The sequence below is a fragment of the Solenopsis invicta genome, chromosome 9, assembly GCF_016802725.1.
Source record: "Solenopsis invicta isolate M01_SB chromosome 9, UNIL_Sinv_3.0, whole genome shotgun sequence".
Lineage (NCBI taxonomy): Eukaryota > Metazoa > Arthropoda > Insecta > Hymenoptera > Formicidae > Solenopsis > Solenopsis invicta.
In genome coordinates, this window is record NC_052672.1 from 8,437,625 (window position 1) to 8,462,639 (window position 25,015).

Sequence of the window (25,015 nt, forward strand, 5' to 3'; positions counted from 1 at the left end):
TGCATCGCGAGCGAGAACCCAGTGCGGCCGGCTGTGCGCGGCGGTGCAGTTAGACGGATGTTCCGTTTGAGAGCGATGCACTCTATTCTTGTCCGCCCAATAACCGGCCTTCCTACTATATAAGCCCCGGCAAGATACACAGGGTGCTCGCTAACATATGTCCACCGCCTACATCGGAGTAATTCTCGTCTGCGTAAATATATCGCCCGAAGCGCGTTGCAATGTCTCGGGTGCGGCTAGAGAGCTCTCTCGTCTTTGACGCCGCGAAATTCCTCATAATGCGGCTGCGTGTTCGGCGCGTTATCAGTGGCGCATCGTGGCGTAACTTGCGGGAAAGACGTGCGTCGTGACACACATTCACATCGGAACCAGGGCCGCGCGATGAGAAGACGCTTGATCATGTCCGGGTGCAACGTCAGAATTCCTTCCCTGCGGTAATTGCTCAGACGCCACGTAATCTTTAAATATACATTTACGCGGAAGGAACGGAACGAGGATTCGCTGAAGTATCTAAAATTTCAGCTGAATACAGATCCGAGAATAATTTTGTTGTCAGGTTCATGATGATGAACGACGCTGCAAAAAGTTTTGATATTCTAGCAACCGACTTGAGCGTCCCATATAATTATTTTGATCGGCCAGGAAAATTATTTTCAGATCTGTATCTGAAGCTAAATTTTCAGACACTTCATCAGAACCGTTTTTTTCAAAATTATATAATTTTGCCCACGCGCAAATCCTAATTTATGACTCGCTAATGGCACACGTTTTATTCGCGATGGCCACTAAAAAAAAAGCGGATCTCTTTGCGTCGTGATGGACGCGTTGCTTGCATGCTTGTACGGTAGATAACGAAGCCGCTTTTATGACGAAGACCGTATCGAGCTTTTATCGCGCTTCATGCACATCGCTTCCTGCAATCACGCCGCCCGCACTTGACCACAGTTTGATTGTCACGTGAAAGAGTCATAGCGTTCAGTTTCGCGATTTACACGAACCGGTATCGCGCCTCGCGCACGATCGCGCCACGTTCGATTAACCCCTAACTAGTTGCGTCGCATGACTTATTACCGGAAGTATAACTACAACTCGTTTGTATCTTTTTATATTGCGTGATGATAACGTTATTAATGGCACTGTAATTACAACGCAGCAATTTCGAAAATTATCCATAATCGTTAAAACGTTAGAATACGCGACTAATGTCTATTTCCAACAATGTACATTAATTTTAATCTGAGATTTACTTAACTCTTTATCCTCTTCTAATTCTTGGAAGTAGAAAAAGAAAAAATAAATTAAACCGTGAGATCGAAATTAATTTGTAATAGCGGAAATGGAAATGGAATAAATGTACAAACGCTTATCTCTGTACTCAAAATTTGTGTTGAATTTATTTATATGTCAAACGGTCCATTCAAATTTTTGTGATACTTGAACACAGGTTGAACATGTTAGAAAATGACATAAATATTGCGTGAAAAATTAACAAAAAAATGTAACATTTCGACAAAGTTCAGATATAAAATGTGGAAATATATTTCTTCAGTAAAATTAATATTTATATGTTGACGCATATCTGATTCATTTATCGTAAACGTTTTCAAATTACATTATTTTTATATTATTTGTTTATTTGCTCATAAATTGCGTTATTTTAACGCTAAGAAATGTTAAATGTCAATTTAACACAAAATGTTTAAATAACATAATTATGTTGAATTAACATTTAGATATGTTAAAAATTTAATACAAAAATTTTAACGAGAACCGGTTTTAACATAAACGCAAAATGTTTGCTGCTGTGTAACATTATTGTAAAAGATTTTTTTTTCGACGCTACCAAAAAAATCAGATTCGTAAATTACAATTTCTTATTTTTTAAACTTTGTATTAAATTGTAACCGTATCGTTGCTTACATAGCACTATTAATTCTTATTTATTTGCTTTACTAATTATTTACTTAAAAATTTTGTTCTCGCCATTGTCACGTATCCAAGCACTGGATGCGCTATATTTCAAAATGCATTAGCGCGATTCGGCGCGACTGGCTCGTTCCCGATACCATTTCCCGAAGGTCGTCGTTTTTTGGGCGCGTGTGCGCGGGAATAGATTGGATTCGCCCGAACAAAATCGACGTGGGGGCCCCCCGATCGTTTTATCGACCGCACGCCGTTCGGTCGGAGAGAACGTTGTTTCGTGCGCGCGTTTTCGACGTCAGGTATCGATGCACGACGCGCCGCACCGCCGCTCCGTAGCCGATGGGATGCATCGGGGTCGATTAGCGTGACTCGCTCTCCCCGCGCGTTTGTACGAACGGCTCCATCGCTGGCAATTAAGTAGCAATTTAGCGCGCCTCCTCACGAGCGGCCTTTGGCGTATATGTGAGCCTCGATAAAGTGTGTTCGCTGCGCGAACTATGCCTTCAACTTACGCTTATCCATCGCCCGGGTGAATGCATGGTGCATCGTCTGCTGCGCTGCTGCTCGCGCTTAGATTCCGTGGCGTGCGTGCACCGTCGCGTTGCGTGCCTTCGCCAACGAGTTGTTGCTCTAATTCGCGTTTTTCGTTGTCGGGGAAACACGTCGCCCAGGGAGAAAGATAAGCGTTTAATCTTGGACGAGTGGTTAGGTATCACGAAACTATCACAAGTGTCCCAAAACTGTCGGATGTATCCAGCCAATCGTCTTCAAATTTAAAACTGGATTCCGACAGCAATTTGATTTATAAAGATTATATCGGTAGCGAATGTTATAAAAAGCTGACATTTATTGAATTTTTGTCAATTCAAATTAATTCGCCGATATCACGATCTTTTCAAACTATTGCGTCTATTTACTCACCAGAGCATTGTGCCGCAATGAAGCCTCTTACAAACCTCAATGGCACATTATATATTCCGCTATATGCTCCGCTTCACGGTTCATTCAGTTCGACTATAAACATCGTCGCTTTTTTTGCCAAGCTGAATCACGATTCAGTGCCACTTGCTAAACTAAATATAAATATTCCACGCTTTCCTTTTCATCGCTTTTATTTTTCAATTTTTGATATATCTTTTATAAAAATTTTACCTCGTTATCGCGCGAATCAAATTTTAATATCGCACGCGAAATAAAGTTAGCGACTAAACGCGAAATATATTTCACCTGCGTGGGTGCGTAACGACGAGCGTCTTCTCAATTTTACAATCAAAGACGATCGCGTAGTTGACGTTTGAATGTTATTTGCTTAATGCGAAAGACAAGCCGGTAATGAATGACGAGAGATGTGAGAAGATGACGTGAGAATATCTCGTAGCTTTTGTTACGCCCTAATCTCGCGGCTCTTATGTAACGTGGGACACGCGTAAGGGCGGTTCGACTAATTCCACGTTGAGCACGATTACGTATACGACTAATGACACGATATACAGTTAACGCGTGTCGCGCATATTACGTGTCGCTCCGTGGCGCATACCTGCACCATGCATTATGGGTCGTGCTTATTCGCCGCATTCTGCTCGGATAGAGAGATTCGAGTTCTCGTACTTGTATCAAAACGTGCAGCGTTATAGTTACTACGTACGTAATGACGCTGTCCCTTTTTCCTGAGCTTCCTCCAACGCGATACGATCGCGCTCGGGTATAAATATTCATGGTCTCTAGCTCTGTCCCCCCATTGCCCGCCTAGTTCTCTCAATTTCTTCTGCTTTCTACGTTCCACAAAGTGTCGCGGAACTTTCAATCAGGCTCGAGTTTATCTGACAGTGAAATAAACTTGCATTGATCTTTAGAAAATTTTGTCTTCAAATAACGAGAACGACCGATATCAGCGGAAGAAAGTTAAATAGATCAATCTGTATTTATTTCACCGCGTGAATTTGCTTTACATCTCGCGTTAGATCTTGGATCGACATTTCTAAAAAAAAAAAGAAAGATTTTGAAAAAATGTCAGTTTGTCTTACTTTTGCATGCTCGTAAAATTATACTTTACAACTGTGAAACGTGCTGTATATTTGCCCTCGGTATTATCTCCGTCTGCATCCTCCTCTGTTCCGATTTCGCTCTGATCTCATTTCACTACGGTGACCTATGTACATACATGGCCGTAGGGGGCTTACAAAAGACAAAAAGAGACGGATAATAGAGAAGAGAGAAACAGGAAGAGGACACATTAGGACAAAAGGAAAAGGGGAGAGAAAGAGAGAGAGACATGATAATTGGCCGGTCGTCGCTAGACGCGCAAAATAAATTTCCTCGCCGCTAACTAAATTTGAACATGGTCACCTATCTTCCCCCGTTGCGCGTACCCACGGTGAAAGGGACGATTAGCCTTGCTTATGCACCGGGCAGGGCGAAATTCCGCCGTCATTCGCGAAATTTCGTTCCTCCGCGCAACTCGGTACGTCTAGCTCGCCGCCGCGAAATGTATTACGGTCATACAGTCGCCTGTGATTTCGCGACCGCTCCGCTTTATCCTCGTTTTATTTATTCGCTATTTCCGCATACGTCCGTCCGGAATTACTCCCGCGCGCACATTTGGAGAATGGGTCTTGCGACAATATTGCCCCGCACCAATTCTTGCTCACGCACGTTAGCACAACGCGAAACACAAAGCGCACACGCGAATGGATATCCGCATAATTTCGCGTCGTTAATCGGCTTATGCGATTAATTAAAAAAGAATATAAATTCCGTATTCACGAAGTGCGGAGAAGAAACGGTTTTGCCGTGAAGTAATTTAAAAGTTTACTCGGATGTAGGTTAAAAAATAATTATGTTTAAATTCGTTGCTAGAATGTCGAAGAAACTATTTGCAGCTTGAACTATCCTTCATAATTATTTTGATGGTCCAGCAAAATTATTTACAGATCTGCATCCTGCTAAATTGCAAATTTTTGAGTGTTTCAATGCGGCAAAAATATTTTCGTGAATGTTCTAACAGTGTCGCATATACAAAGTAATAAAGAACGTTACATGTCGGTTGTTTCACCGAAATCAACTGGCGAAATTTATGTGACAGCGGGAGATCGCGGAGAGATTATATATCTGTGTCAATCTCAGTGACAACTGCTAGGAATTGTGCGGCGACATCTCGTCTGGAACTAAAAGGTTTCAGTACCGTTTGTATTGTCGTATCGCCAGTCACGGATCGTTGATTCTTCCGGTCCGACTTTCACCGTTAAGGCTCATCCTGAATGTGCCGTCGTGCGAGACAGATTGCTCTAACGTTCATTGTTCCCGGGTAGGAAAAAAAATCGAACAGGTCGATTACGCGAGGGCCGCGGCCTGGTCGCGAATTATGCGTTCATTATTCTGTAATGACGGCAGGATTGTGTGCATGAAACAGTGTTTGATTTCCGATTCACGCGAAATCGAGTATTGATTGATACCGAAATAATTGAATCATTATCCAAATTGATAACATTATTCGGTTTCCGAGTAAATCAATACCGAAGTCAGCGAATGCGTCTAAATGTGGAGGCAGATGAAGAAATCTGTCACGAGTAAAATATAAAAATCAGATGTTTTCGCAGATGAATGTCGAACGCAGAGGAATGTCATTTCTATTCACCGTTCCATCGCTTTAGTGCAGAGATATCTTCTTAGTTTTACTTTTATCGATTTAATATGATCATTTTGTTCTTCTATAATTAATTGATTTTAATTCGTTTAATTTGTTCCATTGCATGCTTAAATAGTAGGAGCAATCGGGCGCGGAAAATGCAAAATGCCCAAACACTTGAAGCGTATCCGATCAATAAGCTTCATTAAAAAAAAAGTAGACTGATTCTTGTTACGTCGAAGTTTAAGGTAAGAAACTTTGTTCGATCATTCCGGTTGTGAATCTCCTACTGAAATCAAAACAACCTAACGGTTTCATCAAACTTCGGCCGACTTGGAACTTAATCACGATCGTGTCAACTATTACATTTGAAACTCAAGTAACTTCAGCGTTGTTTACTTGATCTATCTATATATGATATAGCAGATAAAGTTAGTTTGTGTGAAGTGCATATGCAGAGGTGTGAAAGTGGCTTCACAGCGAAGATGCAATCACAAAATGTAAATTTGTACAAATTCAATTAGCGCAAAACCAAAGCTCTACGCTTACTGTTAAATAATATCGAATTATTCCCAATCTGAATCATTTGAGATAGGTTGCTCCAATTCAATATATCGTTAATTTAATTAAAACAATTAAACAATTGTTTTAGTTAAATTAACGATATATTGGGTACAATGGAATTAAACAATTTAACTCAAGAAATCATATTAAATATTTAAATTCAAATTTAGTTATAATTTACTAAATCTATACATTAATACGCTGTTTATTTTGAAACTAATTATAAGTTTATCACAAAAATAAAGATAAAATTATGATTAGATTATTTAGTAAGTTTATCCATTAATATACTGTTTATTTTGAAATTAATTATAAGTCTATCTCAAAAATAAAGTGATTAGATAAAATTATTTTTGTTAAAATAAATCCTAGATCTAAATAAGTGAAAATTGAATGTAATTTTTTGAGTGATGTTACTCTAAAAGTAAAAATTTATTCTTGTAAAATAAAAATTAAACTTGTACAATTTTTTAAATGGTTTTTTATTCTGTGAGATTTGAAGAGAATATTTTTATTTAATAATTTAAGTGTAATAGAAAAAAATATTAAATGTGTTTGTTAAAATAACAAATTTCACCATACACGTGGAAGTAAAAAGTAACAAGATATTGTTTAAATCCAAGAATTAGTTTATAATTAATCTGTTGATATTTAAAAGTGTATTTGGTTTAAGAGTGATATTTGTTTTTAATATTATAAATATAGTATACTTTTGTAATATGCGTTGGCTGCATTTTGGAATTAAAGCGAAAACGTCGCGTGCACATTGTTAAACACATCTAGAAGGACATTAGCACGAGAGAGAAAGATGGCACAACGAGAGGGGAGGAGTGGAAATTGTTGGGTGTACCGAAGACACTTGTCTCGGTCGCCGCCTAATGCAACCGTAACGCAATAATTATGCGGTTGGGAGCGTACTAATTAAGGCAGAAAGTAAAAAAAAAATTAAAGAGCTTTTAGCTTTCGCGCCACCGTTAACTTCAAGTTTGCCCCGCTCGACGCTCTCCTTGCACTTCTCGGGTTTTTTGTCGCCGCTCTTCGTGAAACCACTCCGTTTTTTCTATTGCACCTAGATTAAAATCGCGCATGGCGCCGCAAGGTGTTCTCAGGCCGGCTGCCGATGATATCGAGCTAACGACGCGATTTATGGTAACGTCGGGTTAGAAAAGGAATAACGAAGGGAAAGGAAAAGGAATGCGGAAAGTAGATTAAGTTGATATAATATTTATTACTTAAAATTGCATTATTCTGATAATAACTCTCTATTCAGTCCGTTCCATCGGTAAGAACAGGGGATAATTTATTTTTCATGTTTTTATGAGATGAAAATTATTCTTGCATGAAAACAACGATTTTAATGAAAATTTGATTAAAATTGAACTAAAAATTTTCAACGTCTGTGCTAAAGATAGATGTTGAAAATGTCTAAAGATAATTTTGTTAGACCGTGTTTGAATAATGTGTACAATGCTCAAACATGTTGTGAACGATTTTGACAATCTAACAATCTAAGTTTAAACGTCTTATATAATTATTTCAATGGTTGAACAAAACTATTTTCATTATTTTAATATTTATTAGTACCACAAATATTTCAGCACCAAAATTATTTTCTGTACCTAGCTTAATCTTAGGCACTTCAACAAAACTATTCTTTCCGCATAAAAAGAACAATTTTACTTTATTAATTTTATTTACTTAATTTTATTTTACTTTAATAATTTTTAGTATTGAAAAATTGTAAATTAGAAAATAATTTTATGTTGGTAGAAATTATTATGTAAGATATTTAAACAGGGTGGTATTGTTACAAAAATCTTTGACATTTTAGTAAGCAGCTTCAATGTCCAATATAAATTTTTTAATAGTTTAACATAATTATTTTCTGATCTGGATTTTAGCAAAATTGTTTTTTTTTTTAAATGAATAGTAAAAAATTGAATTGAAAGGAAATTTATGAACAAAATTATCGCGGAGAACCTCGGAACTTTGTTGAACGAAAAGGACGTCCCTAGTTGTCCGCTATATAAATTTCGTTAAGCGGTCGGATTGCCGACGTGACGTGCCGCGCGCGAGGTGCAACAAAGTTTCGCCTGGGCTTTCGCGCGCGACGGCTCTCGCTGCAACTCGAATCCCGTGACAACAGGGACAAGAGCCGCTGCATGTATTTACATCTACGTCATAAATCCCGACGTTGCGCGCCGAATGCGGCAAATAGGCAATCCGGAAAGCGTAGCGGAATCATTCGGCGACGCCGTATACCGCGCTGCATCTCGCGAGATTTCCTTCCGCGCGAACGGGCTCTCGGCTCTCCCTGCAGGAACTATCATTCGTCTGTGCAGAACTCGTGACAGGACCGAGGAGGATACACGGTGCGCCTGGCATTTCGCAATTTCCTTCCGCGCGGGAGGAAAGAGGATGCACCGAGCGCCACGGAGAGTCGTCTCTCTCTCTTTCTCTCTCTCTGTCTCTGTCTCTCTGGAAGAGACGGGCGGACGCGCGGCGGTGTGTTAGCGGTGGAAACAAAATTTCGGAATGGGTTTCTCGGTAATTAGTTCTGCGAGACAACTACTTGCCCGAGCTCCTGAGGTGACTCGCGCCATCGGGGGTAAATTAGATGCGATATAAAGCTGGCGAATTCCCTGGGTGGGATAACGCTCGCTAGAAATTGCAAATCAGATGCCGGTGCTGCGCAAAGCGGGACGGACGCGGAATAAGATGGGAATAAATATTCTCCGCGTGGACAGTAAGAAATTAGGAAGAACGCGGGTCCGAGAGTCTCTCGTGGCTGATGTTATATTTAATTCATGTACCTTGTTACACGAAAACGCGGAGATAGTACAGCGGGTCGCATCGTAATTCGTATTTACGATGTCGCGCGATGGTTGGCCCTTTTCGAGAAGAGCGCACGGATCGATCGGGGTGTGCGGAAAAGAAGAGCGGAGAATCTCAGTGACTCGGCCGTTTCCGTCGATATATCGACTATCCTTTCCATTTATTTTACTTCGGTGAATTCGACAGCCGGAATGAATCATCATATAACGATTCTTTTCTAATAATTAGAATTATTCCTAGTGGAATTCCGTTTCATCGAACAAGAATCAATGCCTAATGAAACTTTCCAGCGTTGTTTTGCACATACTATACGTTTACTCGCCAACTTGCCACTGAAAAGAAAATGTATTTAACATTTGCGCATGAGAAAAAAATTTTACTGAAATACAGATCTAAAAGTAATTATGTTAAACATTTAAAAACTTCTATTGGATGCTTAACTTAGATGCTGGAATTTCAAAACTGTTAGCAACAACGTTATCGTGCTTACGTGTAAAATTATTCTCTGATCTGTATCTAACTAAATTTTTGGATTCTCCAGTAAAATTGTTTTTTTCCATGTGACTATAATTGAATGTTAAAATTATAATGAATGCAATCATTTCTTCGTCAATAACGCATAGTATGTTACTATTACCAACATTATAGCGGTAAGTTCAGTGCGCAATCCTTAAAACATCTTTTTAATTAAACGTGTCTAATCTATTATTACGCAAAGATTCCTCTCGCCAAATTAAATCCAACTTCCAACTGGATTCTCTCAATGCGGCAGTTTGCAAACTGCTTTATGAAGAAAAGTAGGCAAAACTTCGTCATTTCCCAAATGAGTACGGCTAAAGGGATCGTCAAAGCGTCGGTAATGTCCATTTTGAAATTGGACACCAGGGGGTCGTGTGCGATAGCAAACTCCCGTAATTCCAAATCTGACAATAACACTCCTTTCTGGGGATGCAATAACACAAATTATTACTCCATTCTGAAACGCAGCCGGGTCGTTGCCCATTATCCGTTGTGAGGGATAAATTGAGATCTAGGATAACATAAATTGTATCTTGGGAAATGCATCGAATCTATTTCGTGTATTCACTTTGCTGTTTTATGCAACGATTCTGAGTCTTCATATTTACATCGCTTTAGATATTTGCGTTTTAAAAATAAAGCTACATTAAACAGTAAAAAAGTTGCAAAGTTTCCAACGCAAGTTTCCAACAAATTGTATAGTAAATATTATTCTTTCTGCCAATATATTATTTAATTTTGTTTATTGTTTATATTATTAAATTAGTCGATTTTTTGTTATTGAAAAATAGTTTTCCACTTTTTTGGGAAACTTACTTAAGTTGTGTCACTTTTGAAGCAAGGGTGAAATAATGTTTTTAAATTAGATTTTCAATTTTTTGTATCTTTTATTGTATTTATTGATTTTATATTCTATTTTTTTATTTATGGTAATTTCTAGACTTAGCGATCTACATGGGATAATTTTATTTTACGGGATGTGTCTCAATTTATTTGTGACTTTATCGCATCTATTCAATCTCAGTTGCTTTTATTTCCTCTTTCGTCAGCGCGAAAGTGTTTATTCGCGGAAGTTCATCAATACGAATGAAACCGTAGAGCGAACGCGAGTAATTTCTCTCCGCGGTTCGCGGTTTATTGCGAGTTTTGTTTCTATCGTGTTACGCTCGCTCGAAGTTTATTAACGCAGCTAATGTGGATAGAATTACGCGAGCTTCTCAGTTACAAATCGCACGATACGGAAATAAGTTGATAACGGAAAAATAATCCAGATTATGCAAGTGAAATATATGACATTATTAAAGTGAAATGCAGATGTACTCTGGAAAGGGTGAAAAATAATAAAGCCCATGATAATTTACATATTAACGAAACTGAGTATTCGTTCTAAGTTACCGACACAAGTGTACCTCTGGATAATAATTCTCATGCATTTTAAAAAGTCATTTACTTTGGAAGTTTACGAGAAATATTAAAAAGTAAGTCAATAAAGTCAGAACGACGGACGCAACAATAATACTCCATCTAGCAGAGAGACAAAAAGTTTCGCGGATGTTACCGTCTTAAATCTCCGCCAAGTTGAAAATCACCGGCAAAGATTTCCGCACGTAGCTCCATGGGTAAAGAAAGAATGAAAAAAACGACTATAGATCTCCCTTATGAGTTCTGCTGTCGCGGTACATAAATCAGGAGCGTCGACTCGCAACCTCGCTAGAATTTATCGAGTCTAAACGCCCACGTAATGCAATCCCGTCGCTGCTTTTGTCGTCGGGACATAAATATAAAATAATATAATGTCCAATTTTTTTTTTTTAAATGTTGCACACGCCGCGACACCCCGTACGCGATTCTTAATCCGCTAATCCGTTGATTGGATCCGTAATGAAAAACGGCGAGACTCCATTTTGATTTGTCGGAGAGGCAAACATTTCTGTCAAAGTTATAATTAATTTCTAACATATCGGTCTAATCTCATTTATTATTGTAGATTTGTTCTTAGTTCTCGATATTTATAACAGCGCGACATGAAACAACTGGAAAACAGTTTTTTATCTCGGAATCAGACAGCACTTTGCACAGTACACGACGCTAAGTTATAATGTAACATTTTGTTTTGACATGAGGATCCAGTTCATTTATCATTAATTTGTTTTTCATTCTTGACACTTGCGAAGCGAGACATAAAATATCCATAGAAAATTAACTTTATCATCATTAAATAATAATAATAATGATAAGTCATTAAATAATAATAGAAAATGCCTCAGAATCAGATGACAGCACTTAGCTCAGAGTATGACGCTAATTTATATTTCATTTTGACATAACAATCTAATTTCGTTTATTGTTCATTGTTTTTTTTTGTTTTTCGACAATTGGGAAACGCGATAAAATCTCCGTGAAAAATAGAGTTTGTTCGTCGCCAACAATAACTGAAAAAAATCTCGGAATTAGACGACAGCGTTTATCGTCAGCGCAGAATACGACGCTAAATCGAGTGCGAATGCAGAGCGACGAAACAAACGGAATTGTTTAACCGTTTCGTTACATGCTATCGCCATGCATCGCGCTAAATGTGAAAGCGTATTCAATCGAGAGCGCGGCGCGAGCAAGAATTGAAATGGCGAACGTTTAATCGCTCGCTCGCAGCCGCGAATTTATTCAGATTGGAGCATTGCTATGCAAAAATAGTGTAAATCGCATAATCAAAGTTAAACTGCGCAACAAAATTACTAACTGCTAAATCCTTTAACGCGGCCCGTCGCGAAATAGCGAACCCGCCGAAATAGACGCGAGATTGACGAAAATAAATTCACAAAAATCGCGCTGTAATTAATAAACGCATATAAAATGCCGCGTCTGAATAATTAATCAAAACTTTCGTGAAGCAGCGAGCGAGCCCCTCGAATTTCAAGTCTCACGTTTTACACACTCGCCGAATTATTTGTCACTGCACGTTGTTTCGTGTATGACGATCGTATCGCGCCGGATATTTCACAACCGGAAGGGTCACGTACGAAATGAAAAGTTGACATTTTTTTTTCATCGGGTTTCCGGAGCGCGCGCGTGCGCGCGCGTACGAGTAGAGGGTTGATTTCTAATGTCGTGACGCGGTGAAGGGCGCGCGATAGATCTCCCTTTACGGCCGTACAGGCCAACGTCACAGTGCATAAATCAATGGTAACGCGGTTGAACACGGCGTGGATTTATCGAGCGCGTCTTTCCCCGTGCGTAATGATAAATTATGACGATCGAATGACGGCGACTGGTCTCGAGGCGACAAGAGGGGTGACGATACGCGCGTGTGTGCACAGGGTGACGTGTAATATGGGGTGCCGCGTCGTTTTCGGGGTGAGTATCGACGGCGAGCGGCGCACGTTATTATTATATGTTCGTCGTTTGCTCGCCGACTGCCAATACGGACTTTCCGTATAATGGCGTCATCCCCGAGGCGAGTTAACGAGGGTCTTTCGTGCATGCGGCGCTGCGTTACGTAAACATAAGCTCGCGAGGACAGGACATCTATGATAATGCAGCTTCCTGAAGCGAATGTTGATACTCACGCTAGATCTGAATGCCCCGAATTCTAGGGAGTTAAAATCAACTTGCAGAGGCCACGTTCTACTTTTATCTCTATCTTGCGAAATGGAGTAGAGGAAACCGGGGCTCGTTAGCACAGTTTTTATAAAGAAATGTTTTTTTCTATTACAATAGTACAATTTAATCAATACAATAGTACAATAATTAATTATTTAGATATTCGATAAACTGTAATATTGTGATAGAACATTTCTTTACACTTTTGTACTAAAAACAATTCTGGATATGATATGATTTTATTGAAATGGGTAAAATACGAACATGCATTACAGAAAACTTGCATCGATGGTAGAATAAATTGGCACGGTGTAAATTGCCTATGAAACAAATTCCATATTAAATTAATGAAAAAGTAATAAACGTTAGAAACAATCGTAGATTCTTAACTCTTTACTTTTTTTAAAGATTGTATTTTTTTTTAATTATTTCATGATAATTGAATAGCAAAATGTTACAGACCAAACAAATGTAAATTATGTCATATGTAGCTTGCTATAGAAATATTAAATACACAGGTTTGTTAGAGTTAAATTCTAATTAAATGTTGCGCATTTCTCACTCGCACGTGAGCTAAGCTTATCTTAATTATGAGTCAACATACTATATCTCCACGTACATTTCATTTCAATCATGTCATTATATCAAATTACTTATTATTATTTAAAATGCAATGTCACATGATAACAGAAACCTTTTTTCTAATTATTCTTATATTTTTTATTTTATTTAATTACTTTAATTAAATAATAAGTTATTTAATTATTTTAATTGGCATACGACTTATTGGACTTATTCTCTCAAGCTGAAGAACAGTAATGAATTTTTGAAGCTTTTGGAATATTTACTTATCTTCTTTTGAAATAGATTTACTCTTTCTTTATTTTTTTATAATGCTGGTTTGATCTAAATAAAACTTTGGAAATTTACGTTATAAAAGAAATATTTTGCGACAATTTTTCCATTGCTTTTTTTGCAATAAATAAATAAACGGACCGCAATACGGACATCACCAAATTGTTTAATTTATAATTTTCTTGAATTAAAGATAGCGACGTAAAAATGTAATTATTCGACGACAGCTCTTTTGTTATTTCCGAACCTCAATGAAAAATTACCCTTTCTCTCTATTTATAATTTTTTCCAACCGTTAATCAGACAATCTACATTTTATTAGAGAGAGAGAGAGAGAGAGAGAGAGAGAGAGAGAGAGAAAGGGAGGGAGGAAAGAGACTCTCTAATTGCAGTACACAAATTAACGTCGTTGTGAGCGCGGACAGCTGCGACGACAGTTCTCCGTAGTGCGCGAGTTGTTTTAGCACGAGTTACTGGCATAGACTGACTTTTACGCGGTATCAGATGCGAAAAGAGAGAGAGAGAGAGAGAGAGAGAGAGAGCAGTATAAATTACATTAATTAACACATTGACGTGCACCTTACAACTTTACCATTATACTTGCCTCGGCAGCGTGAAAACCGCATTTGTATTATGCATTCGACGAGCGCCGCCAGTAAATTGGTGGTTTTACGTTAATGCACTAATCACGAAAGGTTAATGAGATTACATATAATTCCACATCGTACCGCTGCATAATCCGTATACCTTACAAAGGAACAAAGGAAGGAAAAGCCGCTTAAGATGACAGTTGACTGATTCGCCAAAAGTCATTTTGCTCGTAGAGTCGTATTCTTCTCTTATTATGCTTTTATTATTATTTTTTTTTATATTTTTTTTTTATTAGTTCTTTTTACATTAGGCCGCATATTAATCCGCGGCCCATATGAATTTTAATAAAAATTTCGCCGATGAAATCATCCAATACCTGATCGACTGGCGTGTCGAGAAGTCGAAAAGTATCGATTTGGGACCGAATGTCGGACGTTCGATAACCGCTTCCAATAGTTTTTTATGAGAACGTTTCGCGTAATGTGTCAATTTCAGATACGTCCACGGCAAACACACGCCCGGTGAAGAACCACTCGCGAAAATGAGCGCGGCCGTCGAAAACGGCGTGGACGCCTCGAAACCGCGCGGTGGCGGCGGCGTTTTCTCGAGGGCGTTCGCCACACGCGCGCAGCCCTACGAGGAAGGTGAGTCCGACGACAGCTACTGGTCACTCCCGGGCAGGTTGTGGTGTTGTACGCGGGATTTGCTCCCCCTTTCTGTGGTGCTTGGGAAGATAAACATCGTGCTCGTAGGTTTCAAGCCTCGCTGGTGTCCGCCATGCGAAGTTTCCGCCGGAAATTCAAGGCACTTACGGGCTTATCTTGGATATGACGTCAATCAAACACGTAGGCAAAACACACACGACGTTCCGCGTTCCGACGTGTATCACACAATTACGGGGTTATTAATTATTACACGTTTAATCATTATTTATTTTAGTGTATCGCGTATAATCGCGTTAAGTACCTCGCTTTTAGCACAATGCTCCGTCTCTCCAGCTTGGTCTTGGGTCACGTAGTTTGATGGTAACGCGTTGCGGCACTTTATATGTATACATATACATATATAATGCATCACATCCTGTTATGACTTTTATTGCCATGTATATAACGCTCGTGTCTACTTCGGTCTGCACTACATACATTCTCGCGGCAAGCTCGATATGCTTCCAACGGATAATAAACCATGAAGAATCTCGCTTTCACTGAATAGACACTGCAACATCGGCGCAAACCATACATCAGGTTATTCCTTGTTGTAGTTTGCTCCGATCTCGATATATATCTCCGATTGAGACAGCACGCGTACGTCGATACGAAGGCAAAGGAAAGAATCCCCTAGACTCGGAGAGTTTTTACATTTTTCTAATTTATATTTTTACAGTGGCGCGAAAAAATAGAATGCATTTAATAATTGGTACAGAAACAGTTATTATACATTATTAAGCATTGTTAAAGTATCAAAAGTTGCCTCGGTTGAAAACAGCACTTGTTAAATTATTTCTTATGTCATTCACATATCCGTTTAATATTATATAGTCACGAAATCAATTTTCCGGACGCAAGATATGGAAGTTTATTTCATGCTACAAATTTACTAAACATTATATTTTAGGAAAAACTCGATTGAAAGTAAAAATCTTTGCCATGCATTTCCATCAAAAATACATATAATTTTTAATTTGTAGCATAAAAATAAACTTCCAATATCTTGTGCGCCGATCCGGACAATTGGTTTCGTGGCTGTGTATACGATTATTTTGTGATGTTACAGTCGCCAGTGATAAAAATAATAAATAATTCTAAATTTAATTAATATATTGGCGAATATTTATTGAAATTTCTTCACAACGTTTCTTAAGGTTTAGGTCGTTTTCTAGTGAGTCTGTTAAATAATATCACATTGAATCGTTTGATCAGGAAACATGTAATATTATTTAACCGATTTATTTGAAAAGGACTTGGACCTCAGGTCGAAACGTTGTAAAGAAGTTACAATCAACATTTACTAATGTGTTTAAAATTATTTATTATTTTGTTTACATTTAAATAAATATTCACATATCTAAACTGAACATGCATTCTCGAAACTTAATGAATAATTAAACTCACATAAAGGCTGGTAAGAATCAAGGCGTGATTATAAAATGCAATTGCTTGTTAAAGAAAATTTTTATTTTATTATTTTAATCCCTCAATGAATGTCTTTGGCGTACTATATTACAGATAGAGAGAGAAAGAAATCTATATAATTATTTAACCATCATCAATCTACCACTACTTTAGTCACTAATGGATTGCTAAATCTGAAGTGATATTTTACAAATATCAAATATGATATCAAAATAGATAAGATTCTCTCTAAAAATGTATATATCTTCTTAAAATGCCCATATAAACTATCTAAAAGTGACTCACTTGGAAAGACTAAATTATTAAATATTGAAATTTTTAGGGAAAATTTAATTAAAAGTAAAAAGACTTTACCAGCTATACATTTTTATTAAAAATAGTGATACATTCGAGCAAGGTGAGAGGAGAAAATATCAATACCAAGATTTATTCTCGACTAAAACATAATTGAAAAAATTTTCTTGTCTCGATGAACTGTGAGATTCTCGTTTCTCGAGATTTTCGAATTTTATGTCGAAATGTTCGAGACTATCTACTATCTCATCTCATTTGTTTTTTTATAAAGGAGTAGCACATTATTTATGACTAGCATAAACATAAAGAAAAATAACGAGACGAGAAAAAACAATGACAAATAATAAATTTGGAAATTTTGTGTTAAACAAGACGAGAAATTTCAAAATAAGATTTCGAGATTCTTGTATACATCACTCATCAAAAATACGCTTTTAATTTGTAGCATAAAATAAACTCCCAATATCTTGTGTACCAGGAGAATTAATTTCTTAACTGCATATAAGATTATTTTGCTTATTTAATATTATTTTGTTTGAACAAACACAGAGATAGAAATAAAATAAAATCGGTGCTTTATTGCAACTTTATTCGAAATACGTCTTTCAGTCAAATTTTGTTAATAACAGACCAGTGAATCTTTTCAATTTAAACACAATTTTGTTTCAGATGGAAATGTGTCACTGGTAAGAGTTTTCGCTTCCAATCGAGCTTTCCTGTGAGATGATAACATTTGATAAATTTGAGCATAAAATAATCCCCCAACATTCTGTGTCCAGACAATTAATTTTGTGACTGTGTACTCCATTTATTACGGAACATAATATAACGTTTCGTTTCATCCGTTTCCTCTCTGTCTTAATACTTGGGCGACAGATTCGTATCTTAGGTAACATGAGTGATCTACCGTTTTGCGAGAGTGTACGGCGGAATAGCCTGCATTTATAAAGGATCACCCTGACGGCTCTTGGGGGCTCCTACCGGTGCGCCGCCCGATTCTGCCGTAACTCGAAGCTTCTACCGTAGAATTCCGTTCTAATTGGAGAGAGAGAGAATATTTGCCCCGCTTACACTTCGCTTGTAATTCAAAACATCGCTAATCCATTAATCCTGTTTCCAGCGTGCCGTGTACACGCTGCTGTACGGAAGTCATACTACCGGTAAACTATGCGCTCTGCCGGATATATATATATATTAAGCACAAGGTAATTCTGGTACCTGTGTCTCGAGGATTACGGGAAACTCGTTGCGATACGTCGGGGCTGCATTAAGATGCGCATCGCGCAATCAGAATGCATTTCGATCCGCGCGGTTGTTAAAATTTTCGTTTGCTCTTAACGCTCGGAGTATTTCGGGGGCGTTAACGCGATTATATCGTTAAAAAAAAAAAGAAAATGATTTTTGGTTTTACATCGGGAGAGACACGAATTCGTTCATATGAAGCGGCAACTCAAACATCGTTAATTTTCCGGCAAGATTTGCACTCTGTTCCACGCTCCCTCGATCTAACTTTCATTGCTTGTCAGAGCAGTCATTCATTTTCCCCGACGTCGAGAAAGTTAGAATTGCAAGACTTGATAGATAGCGGATCCAAAAGGTCGCACACACTCGCACGCGTCCTCGGTTGTCCCGGAAGATACGGAGAAGTCGGAATGATACGCGGTTGCGGTTATGATTTGCGGCCGGAGCGCTGCATTTTAAACGCGCAGCACGCGACGCGAAATCTTAGCTTCGGCATAATGCATTATGTAAATGCGCCGGTGTAACCGTCGACGCGCTTTACTATCATTCGATATCAGCCGACGCGGCGCGGGCGCTCCTCCGCGTAGCGCTCGATTCCTTCGATACACATAATTACGGGCGTTCCGGGAGATGCTGAGGCAACGTCTCTCCCATCTCTCGCGAGGCATCCCTTTGCCGCTCCGTGGCAAAGCGGAGCGTTAACGGGTATCGCTTTATCTGCGCCGAACCGCCATAAAGGGGCTCCTGTTTCGCATTAGCCGGCCGCACGACCTCGATAGTTCCGAGTCGCTGTAAAAGCTCATAAAGAATCCCGCTTCCGACACACGGGAGGCGCATAATATTGGTGCGCGCCGTATATCAGTACGAGATCCCGCGAACCACCACCTCTCCCGCTGCGCCGACCGACGGAGAACGACGGAGGCATATCTACTTCTCTCCGTGTTTGCAGTAGACCTATATACCCCCGACCTGGAAGAGGCCATATCCCAGGACCAACACGAGTTCGCCGTGTGCTGCACTTTGACGCGCTGCAAACGCCCGTGAGGCTGGGTAGGCGCGCCGACGAGGCGAGACGCGGCCCCCCGACCCGGCGTCGTATCGACATCGCGCGGAATATTTCAACGCGGTTCGCCTACTTTCGCGAGAGCACGTTTTCGCCTCGCGCTACACGCGAGATTTATCGTTTCGGTGACTCGTGTCGACGAGCTGATTCGTTCCGCGCTCGATCGCGCCGTAAACGCAAAGTTTTGGAAATTTTATGCAACGAACCGAGTCAGTTTGACGCCATTTTATGATATACCAATCCGATGTTGTATATATTTTTTTAAAACCTCTGAAGCCTGATGATTTAACGCGCAAGGGGTTTTGTTTTTCCCATAAGAGATAAGATGGCTGTCTCAATTATGGGTCGTTCAAGATTAAAATGATTTTTATTAATTCATGTAAATTTAACAATCAAAAATTTTAAAAAAGTTGTTAACGTTAATATAAGCAGTAAATATAATTTTAAAATAAATGAATATACATGAATAATATAAATATACAATATATTTAATAAAGCAATTTATGAATTTTAGAAAAATATTTAAAAATGTTTATCTAATAATGGGTTAACATAATTAAATGTACATTATTGTATGTTAATATACATTAACGTATTTAATACGTTTTACTGCGATTATTATAGATCGTAAATATAATCTATTAAAATTTTCTTAATAAAAGAATTATTAAAAAAATTATTAAACAAATTTTTAAAGGAATTATTAACACCTACAAAATTTAATTATATTACTGATTATAATCGCAAAAATTGTTACATATAGGTTTTGAGATTGTTGATAATGAATCTGCAATCAAAATTCCAATATGAAAAATGATGAAAATTGTTGTACATAGGTTTTGATTTTTGTATTTGGTATTTCAGACAATATGTACTAGGTCACACTCTCAAACCTAAATTTGAAATATTTGACAAATAAATATTTATGCCATATTTATCGTTTATTATAATAACCATAATCTTATCGTGAGCTTGTACGGATATTTAGAAATAATTATAAAATTACCAGTTCTCTCTCTCTCTCTCTCTCTCTCTTTCTCTCTTTTTCTTTTATATTAAAGAATTCCTGTCTTAAAATTAAAGAATCCGGTTCTGCAAAAAAAATACGTAACATTAAATGTTACAAGTAATAATATTTATTAAGTTTCTAATTTTTTTAAACGTAATAATTAAATAAAATATTAATTATCTTACACATTTGATGCTGCATATCCAACTCCACTTATTTGATTTACATCTAAATTATTATAATTAGGATCGGTGAAAGATCGCTTCGCAATAAATTCAGCAGGAGAAATCTTTGATTTTGCGTATATCTTAGCTGATCTTCCATGACTACAGAAATCTGATGACAAAATAAGAAGAACGATTAAAAATGAGATAATTACCCCTCATACTTTGTTAGTCGGGTATCTCTTAATCTTGTTAAGGGTCAAATTTGCCCTACGTTTAAATGGCACAACAGGATTATTTTTATTTAATAATTGTTAAAATTTTAATGATACAATTTTATTGGCACAACTGTATTACGCTTAGCAAAGAAATTTATGTTTATTTATAGCAGAGAAAAATGAATTTTGTCCTCATTTGTAGTAAACAAGATTTTTGAATTTTCATAAAAATTACAGCAGATTAAAAAAAAAGAAAAGCTTTGTTGATGTAAGTAACAAATTTTTTTACTGAACATAAAAAGGTTATGTTAACAAAACTATATTATTATAATTTTTAAAATTATTAAATAAAAATAATTTTATTGTGCCATTTAAATGTAGGGCAATTTTGACCTTCAATATAAAATTAAAGAGGTACTAGGCCAACAGAGTATGAAAGTTAAAATTAATAAATTTTTGAAACTTTAAATCATGTAGCGAATAATATAATAATTTAACCTATCGTGAAAATTTATTAAACTCAAATTGAATTATTAGGTACATTACTGATTAGCAATTTATTTGCAATTTAAAAAATTTTTTCTTAATGATGTATTATATAACGAAAATTAAATATTGTACTATTAAATAACTGTTTAACTGACCAATTTGCACAAATTAATTTACATTATAATGAATTAACTATACCAAATTCATATTTCAATTATTATTTATATAAGTCATCGTAAAAATTATAATTACCATTTGTGCTTAATGGTAATCCTGATAATGGACAACCGGGTTGAGGACGGTGACCAGTATTTGCGTAAAATTCTGCTGTTCCCATATATTTGGAAGTGCCATATCCACCCATGTCCGTATGAATAACATCAATCCATGATGCGTCTTTACTCGTAAGGTAACATCCGGTAGGATAAAATATACGATTTGCAGGATCTAATCCTGTAAACAATATGAGTTTACACTAAGAAACATTTTAGAATAATACAAAAGTTGTGCACTGCATAAAAGTACGAGTTTAAAATTTTTTAGTATATTTCTTGTCAACTTCTAATGGGCGTGATAAATAAAGATAAATAGGAAATATAACATATAATTGTTATAATTATTAAGAAATAATTATTCAAAATAACAAAAATTATTAGAAAAAACGATGAAGCATACCTATCTTATCTTGAAGATGTAAGTTAATATAATTATGTACCTGTAATGCGGGGTATTTTGAAATTCTTGTTGCATTTACCGGCAAAACCAGCTATGTGCGCGCCCAACGAATGTGCAACGATATAAATTTTAGTTACATCGAGACCGGAGTTTACGAGGTTTTCTATACTTTTAGCAAATAATCTTCCTATTTTTTCAGCGTTTTTGAAAACGGTCATATAAAAGCCGCTGGAATATCTACTCCAATCAAGTAACACGATGTTATCTGTTCTTCCATAACAGAGCGCTAGTAATGCAAATAAATTTCAATTTGTGTCTTTTTTTGATTTTGTAATAATCCATTTATATATTACCTAATACCTTTTATCATTAACTGGACATTATTGTTTTCCGGAGATTGCGTATATCCAAAAACGTAAAAAATTGTTTGTTTAGAAGGTTCTAGTACTTTTACCAAATTTTCTGGTGTTATAATAGGATAGGCAATTGTTGAAGGGATTTCATTATTACTGAAAAATAATTATTATTGCTTATTTACGATTTAGACATTTTTCTATTTATACTAACCATTTGTAATAAAGCAGGTTGACGTCAGTTGCAAAGTCCGATTTCGGTAGGTTACCTGAATAATAGAATGCATTCAATCAGTATCTTTAATGTTAACGTAATGTTTAAAAAAATACTGACAACAGTGCATATTTACAAGAGCAATCCGATTGACTAGGAATTATCTTTGCCATGAAAAGTAGCAAAACATGATAATATACAGTCGAAGTTAACATTTTAAAAAAGTAAAATGTTCAGGATCTCCAAGATAAACGTTTCTAATACGGATTTTAATTAGACCGTCGATATTCTGCAAAGAATCTCAATGTGAGTATACGAAGTATATAGAGGACATTTCCACATAAATTAAACATGAAGAAGATAAGATAATTTGCAGCAACACGCATGAATTTGTTTTGTGTTAATTATTTGAAATGGTTAAATACACAAGAAAAGTTTTAATAAAAGAAATAAAATTACTCGGAAAAATTTTAATTAGCTAATCAGATGAAAGTCAAGATCACGATTAAATCATAGCATAAATGAACCTCTATTTTTGGGATACGGAATTTATACTCTTGAAAGTAATGAATATTGAGATTTATCTATTGTAACTATTTGTCATTTCTTTGCTTAGGTCTTAGGGCAATTTATATGTATTCAGTAATAATTAAAAGCAAAAGGCATATACTCAAATTTTATATGAATTTTATATGAATGGTATAAGCATTCACATTCAATGTTTTGTAATCCACGTCCGCAATGCGCGTTTAGTTCAAGTTTAAAAGTTGTTTATTTTTTTGCTTTTTCCAAAGAAGTGTTACTTAATTGTCCTTCCTGTTTATAATTTATAAATTTGTATCAACAAAATTCCAAACAACTAGGAAGCACGCTAGAATAACATTAAATGGATCTCTTTGACTTATTGTTGTAGAAAACATTTTTTTTTGTCAAAAGTGTATTGTCATTCAAATATCTAGGAACATTTTCAACACGCTGCACATATCTTACATAGAAAAAAAATTTTTACCGATAAAACAAATTATAAATTTGCTAAAACCGTATTTATTACTTCAACAAAAGAATTTATTACTGATATTACTACTTTGGTTTTTCAGCAAAATATACTTATCTGCTAAAATCGTATCGATTCCAAAATCTACTATTCTAATTAGAGACGTAGCAACAAGTCGCTCATCACCAGCAATACACAACACAAACATATGAAATATTTCTTGTAATATTAAAAAATAACAGTTTGCATACTTACAGAGGCAAGAATCGATTTGGCCAGATACTACATTTGTCTTAAAAAATAAGAGAATATAAGAGTACAATCGATGATAATTTTTAAACAAAGAATACGAGATTTGGTACTTATGTATCCAGAACTAGTAACACTGGTGTTGCTAGACACCATCTAACATATCCACCGCAAAGTTTGACATTTTTGACGGTATACATACTTAGAACATTTCATTTTAGTATCCGAAATAATAAACAAAAACGAATATTTGTCATCGAAAATGGTTTGTTTGAAATTGGTATTGTTTTTCCAAATATTTTCTGCGATGATCGATACACTTTTGCATACGTTTAAACCAATTTTTGTAGCACTTTTGCACCAATCGACACGAGCCTTTTTTTAAGCGATTGTTAAATTATGCGGAATCCAAAGCGAATAAATTTTTTTTACGGCTAAATGTTCATGTAAAATCTTATATCTGCTTGTCATACTAATGCCCAAGGATGCCTCAATCTTACGATATGTGACATGATGATCTTGCATTATCAGTTTGCGCACAATTGATTTTAGACGACTTTCTAAATTTGTCAGTGAGCGATCAACGTGAGCGGCCACGATTGAATTTACTAGTGATATACAATGGTTTTAGATGGTACTTTATTGCCAAAAGTCGAAGTGAGTTGATCGATGCACTATTGTTGAGATAATCCACGTCGAAAGTCGTAGTAAATCATCGCACGAAAATTTTCACGAGTGAATTCCATTTTTTGACTGAGATGAAATTTTCAAGTCACTGTAAACAACACAAATAGCGTCTGTATGATAAAATGTTCTAAGTATCGTATACCGTGAAAAATGTCAAATTTTGCGATGAATATGTCAGATGGTGCCTTAGCAACACCATGACAGTGTTGTCGGTTACGGATACATAAGCAACTTACGTATATTGCGAACTTTAAAGTATGTACAACAATGTATCGACGCGGAAACTCAATGCAATTTATACCAATGCCATGACCATAGAAACTGAACGTGACAAAGCGAAAAACAAAGATAATTTGAAACAATATGCATGTTCTTTTTTATTGCTCGAGTATTTTTAAATACTTAGATAATGCGTACACTAACATTTATTAATAAAAGAAAGAAAAATAATAAAATTTGGCTGATTAAATCGTTTGAAATAAAAATTCTAAAAAAATGTATTTCTTGTAATTTTCGTGACGCTTTGATTTTAATTTTAAAAATATTTTAACGCAATTTCAAAATGTAGCTATTTTAATATTAATTTGTTACGCTATAATTAATATATATATATTTATATATATTATATAATATATATAAATTTATATATTATATATATATATATATATATATATATATATATATATATATATATAATATATAATGCTTTGTTACGTTTGATGG

General features: G+C 36.3%; 2 protein-coding genes across 17 annotated transcripts in view; one reads left to right on the top strand and one right to left on the bottom strand.

The window, feature by feature from the left end:
- LOC105194021 (kazrin) overlaps positions 1-25,015 on the top strand; it is a 206,067-nt gene that overhangs the window by 96,479 nt on the left and 84,573 nt on the right. For 10 of the 15 annotated variants that reach the window (XM_039453492.1, XM_039453493.1, XM_026138181.2 and 7 more), the window contains one exon: positions 15,005-15,153. The exons of the other annotated variants lie outside the window; for them this stretch is intronic. In XM_039453492.1, the coding sequence (XP_039309426.1) occupies positions 15,051-15,153 (103 nt within the window). In that variant the 5' untranslated portion in view covers positions 15,005-15,050. The remainder of the gene's footprint in view (positions 1-15,004; positions 15,154-25,015) is intronic. 15 annotated transcript variants of the gene reach the window in all.
- LOC105194019 (lipase member H-A) lies at positions 19,546-24,741 on the bottom strand. Of its 2 annotated transcripts, XM_026138188.2 has the most exons (9): positions 23,612-24,741; positions 22,499-22,651; positions 22,363-22,417; positions 22,156-22,304; positions 21,836-22,081; positions 21,373-21,573; positions 20,435-20,585; positions 20,247-20,332; positions 19,546-20,133 (listed from the first exon to the last, which is right to left on the bottom strand). In XM_026138188.2, the coding sequence occupies exons 2-8, from the start codon at positions 22,575-22,577 to the stop codon at positions 20,296-20,298; spliced, it is 918 nt and encodes a 305-aa protein (XP_025993973.1). In that variant the 5' UTR covers positions 22,578-22,651; positions 23,612-24,741; the 3' UTR covers positions 19,546-20,133; positions 20,247-20,295. The 2 variants fall into 2 exon arrangements, with proteins under 2 accessions (XP_025993973.1, XP_039309450.1); XM_039453516.1 differs by lacking the exon at positions 19,546-20,133 and having other exon boundaries at positions 20,161-20,332.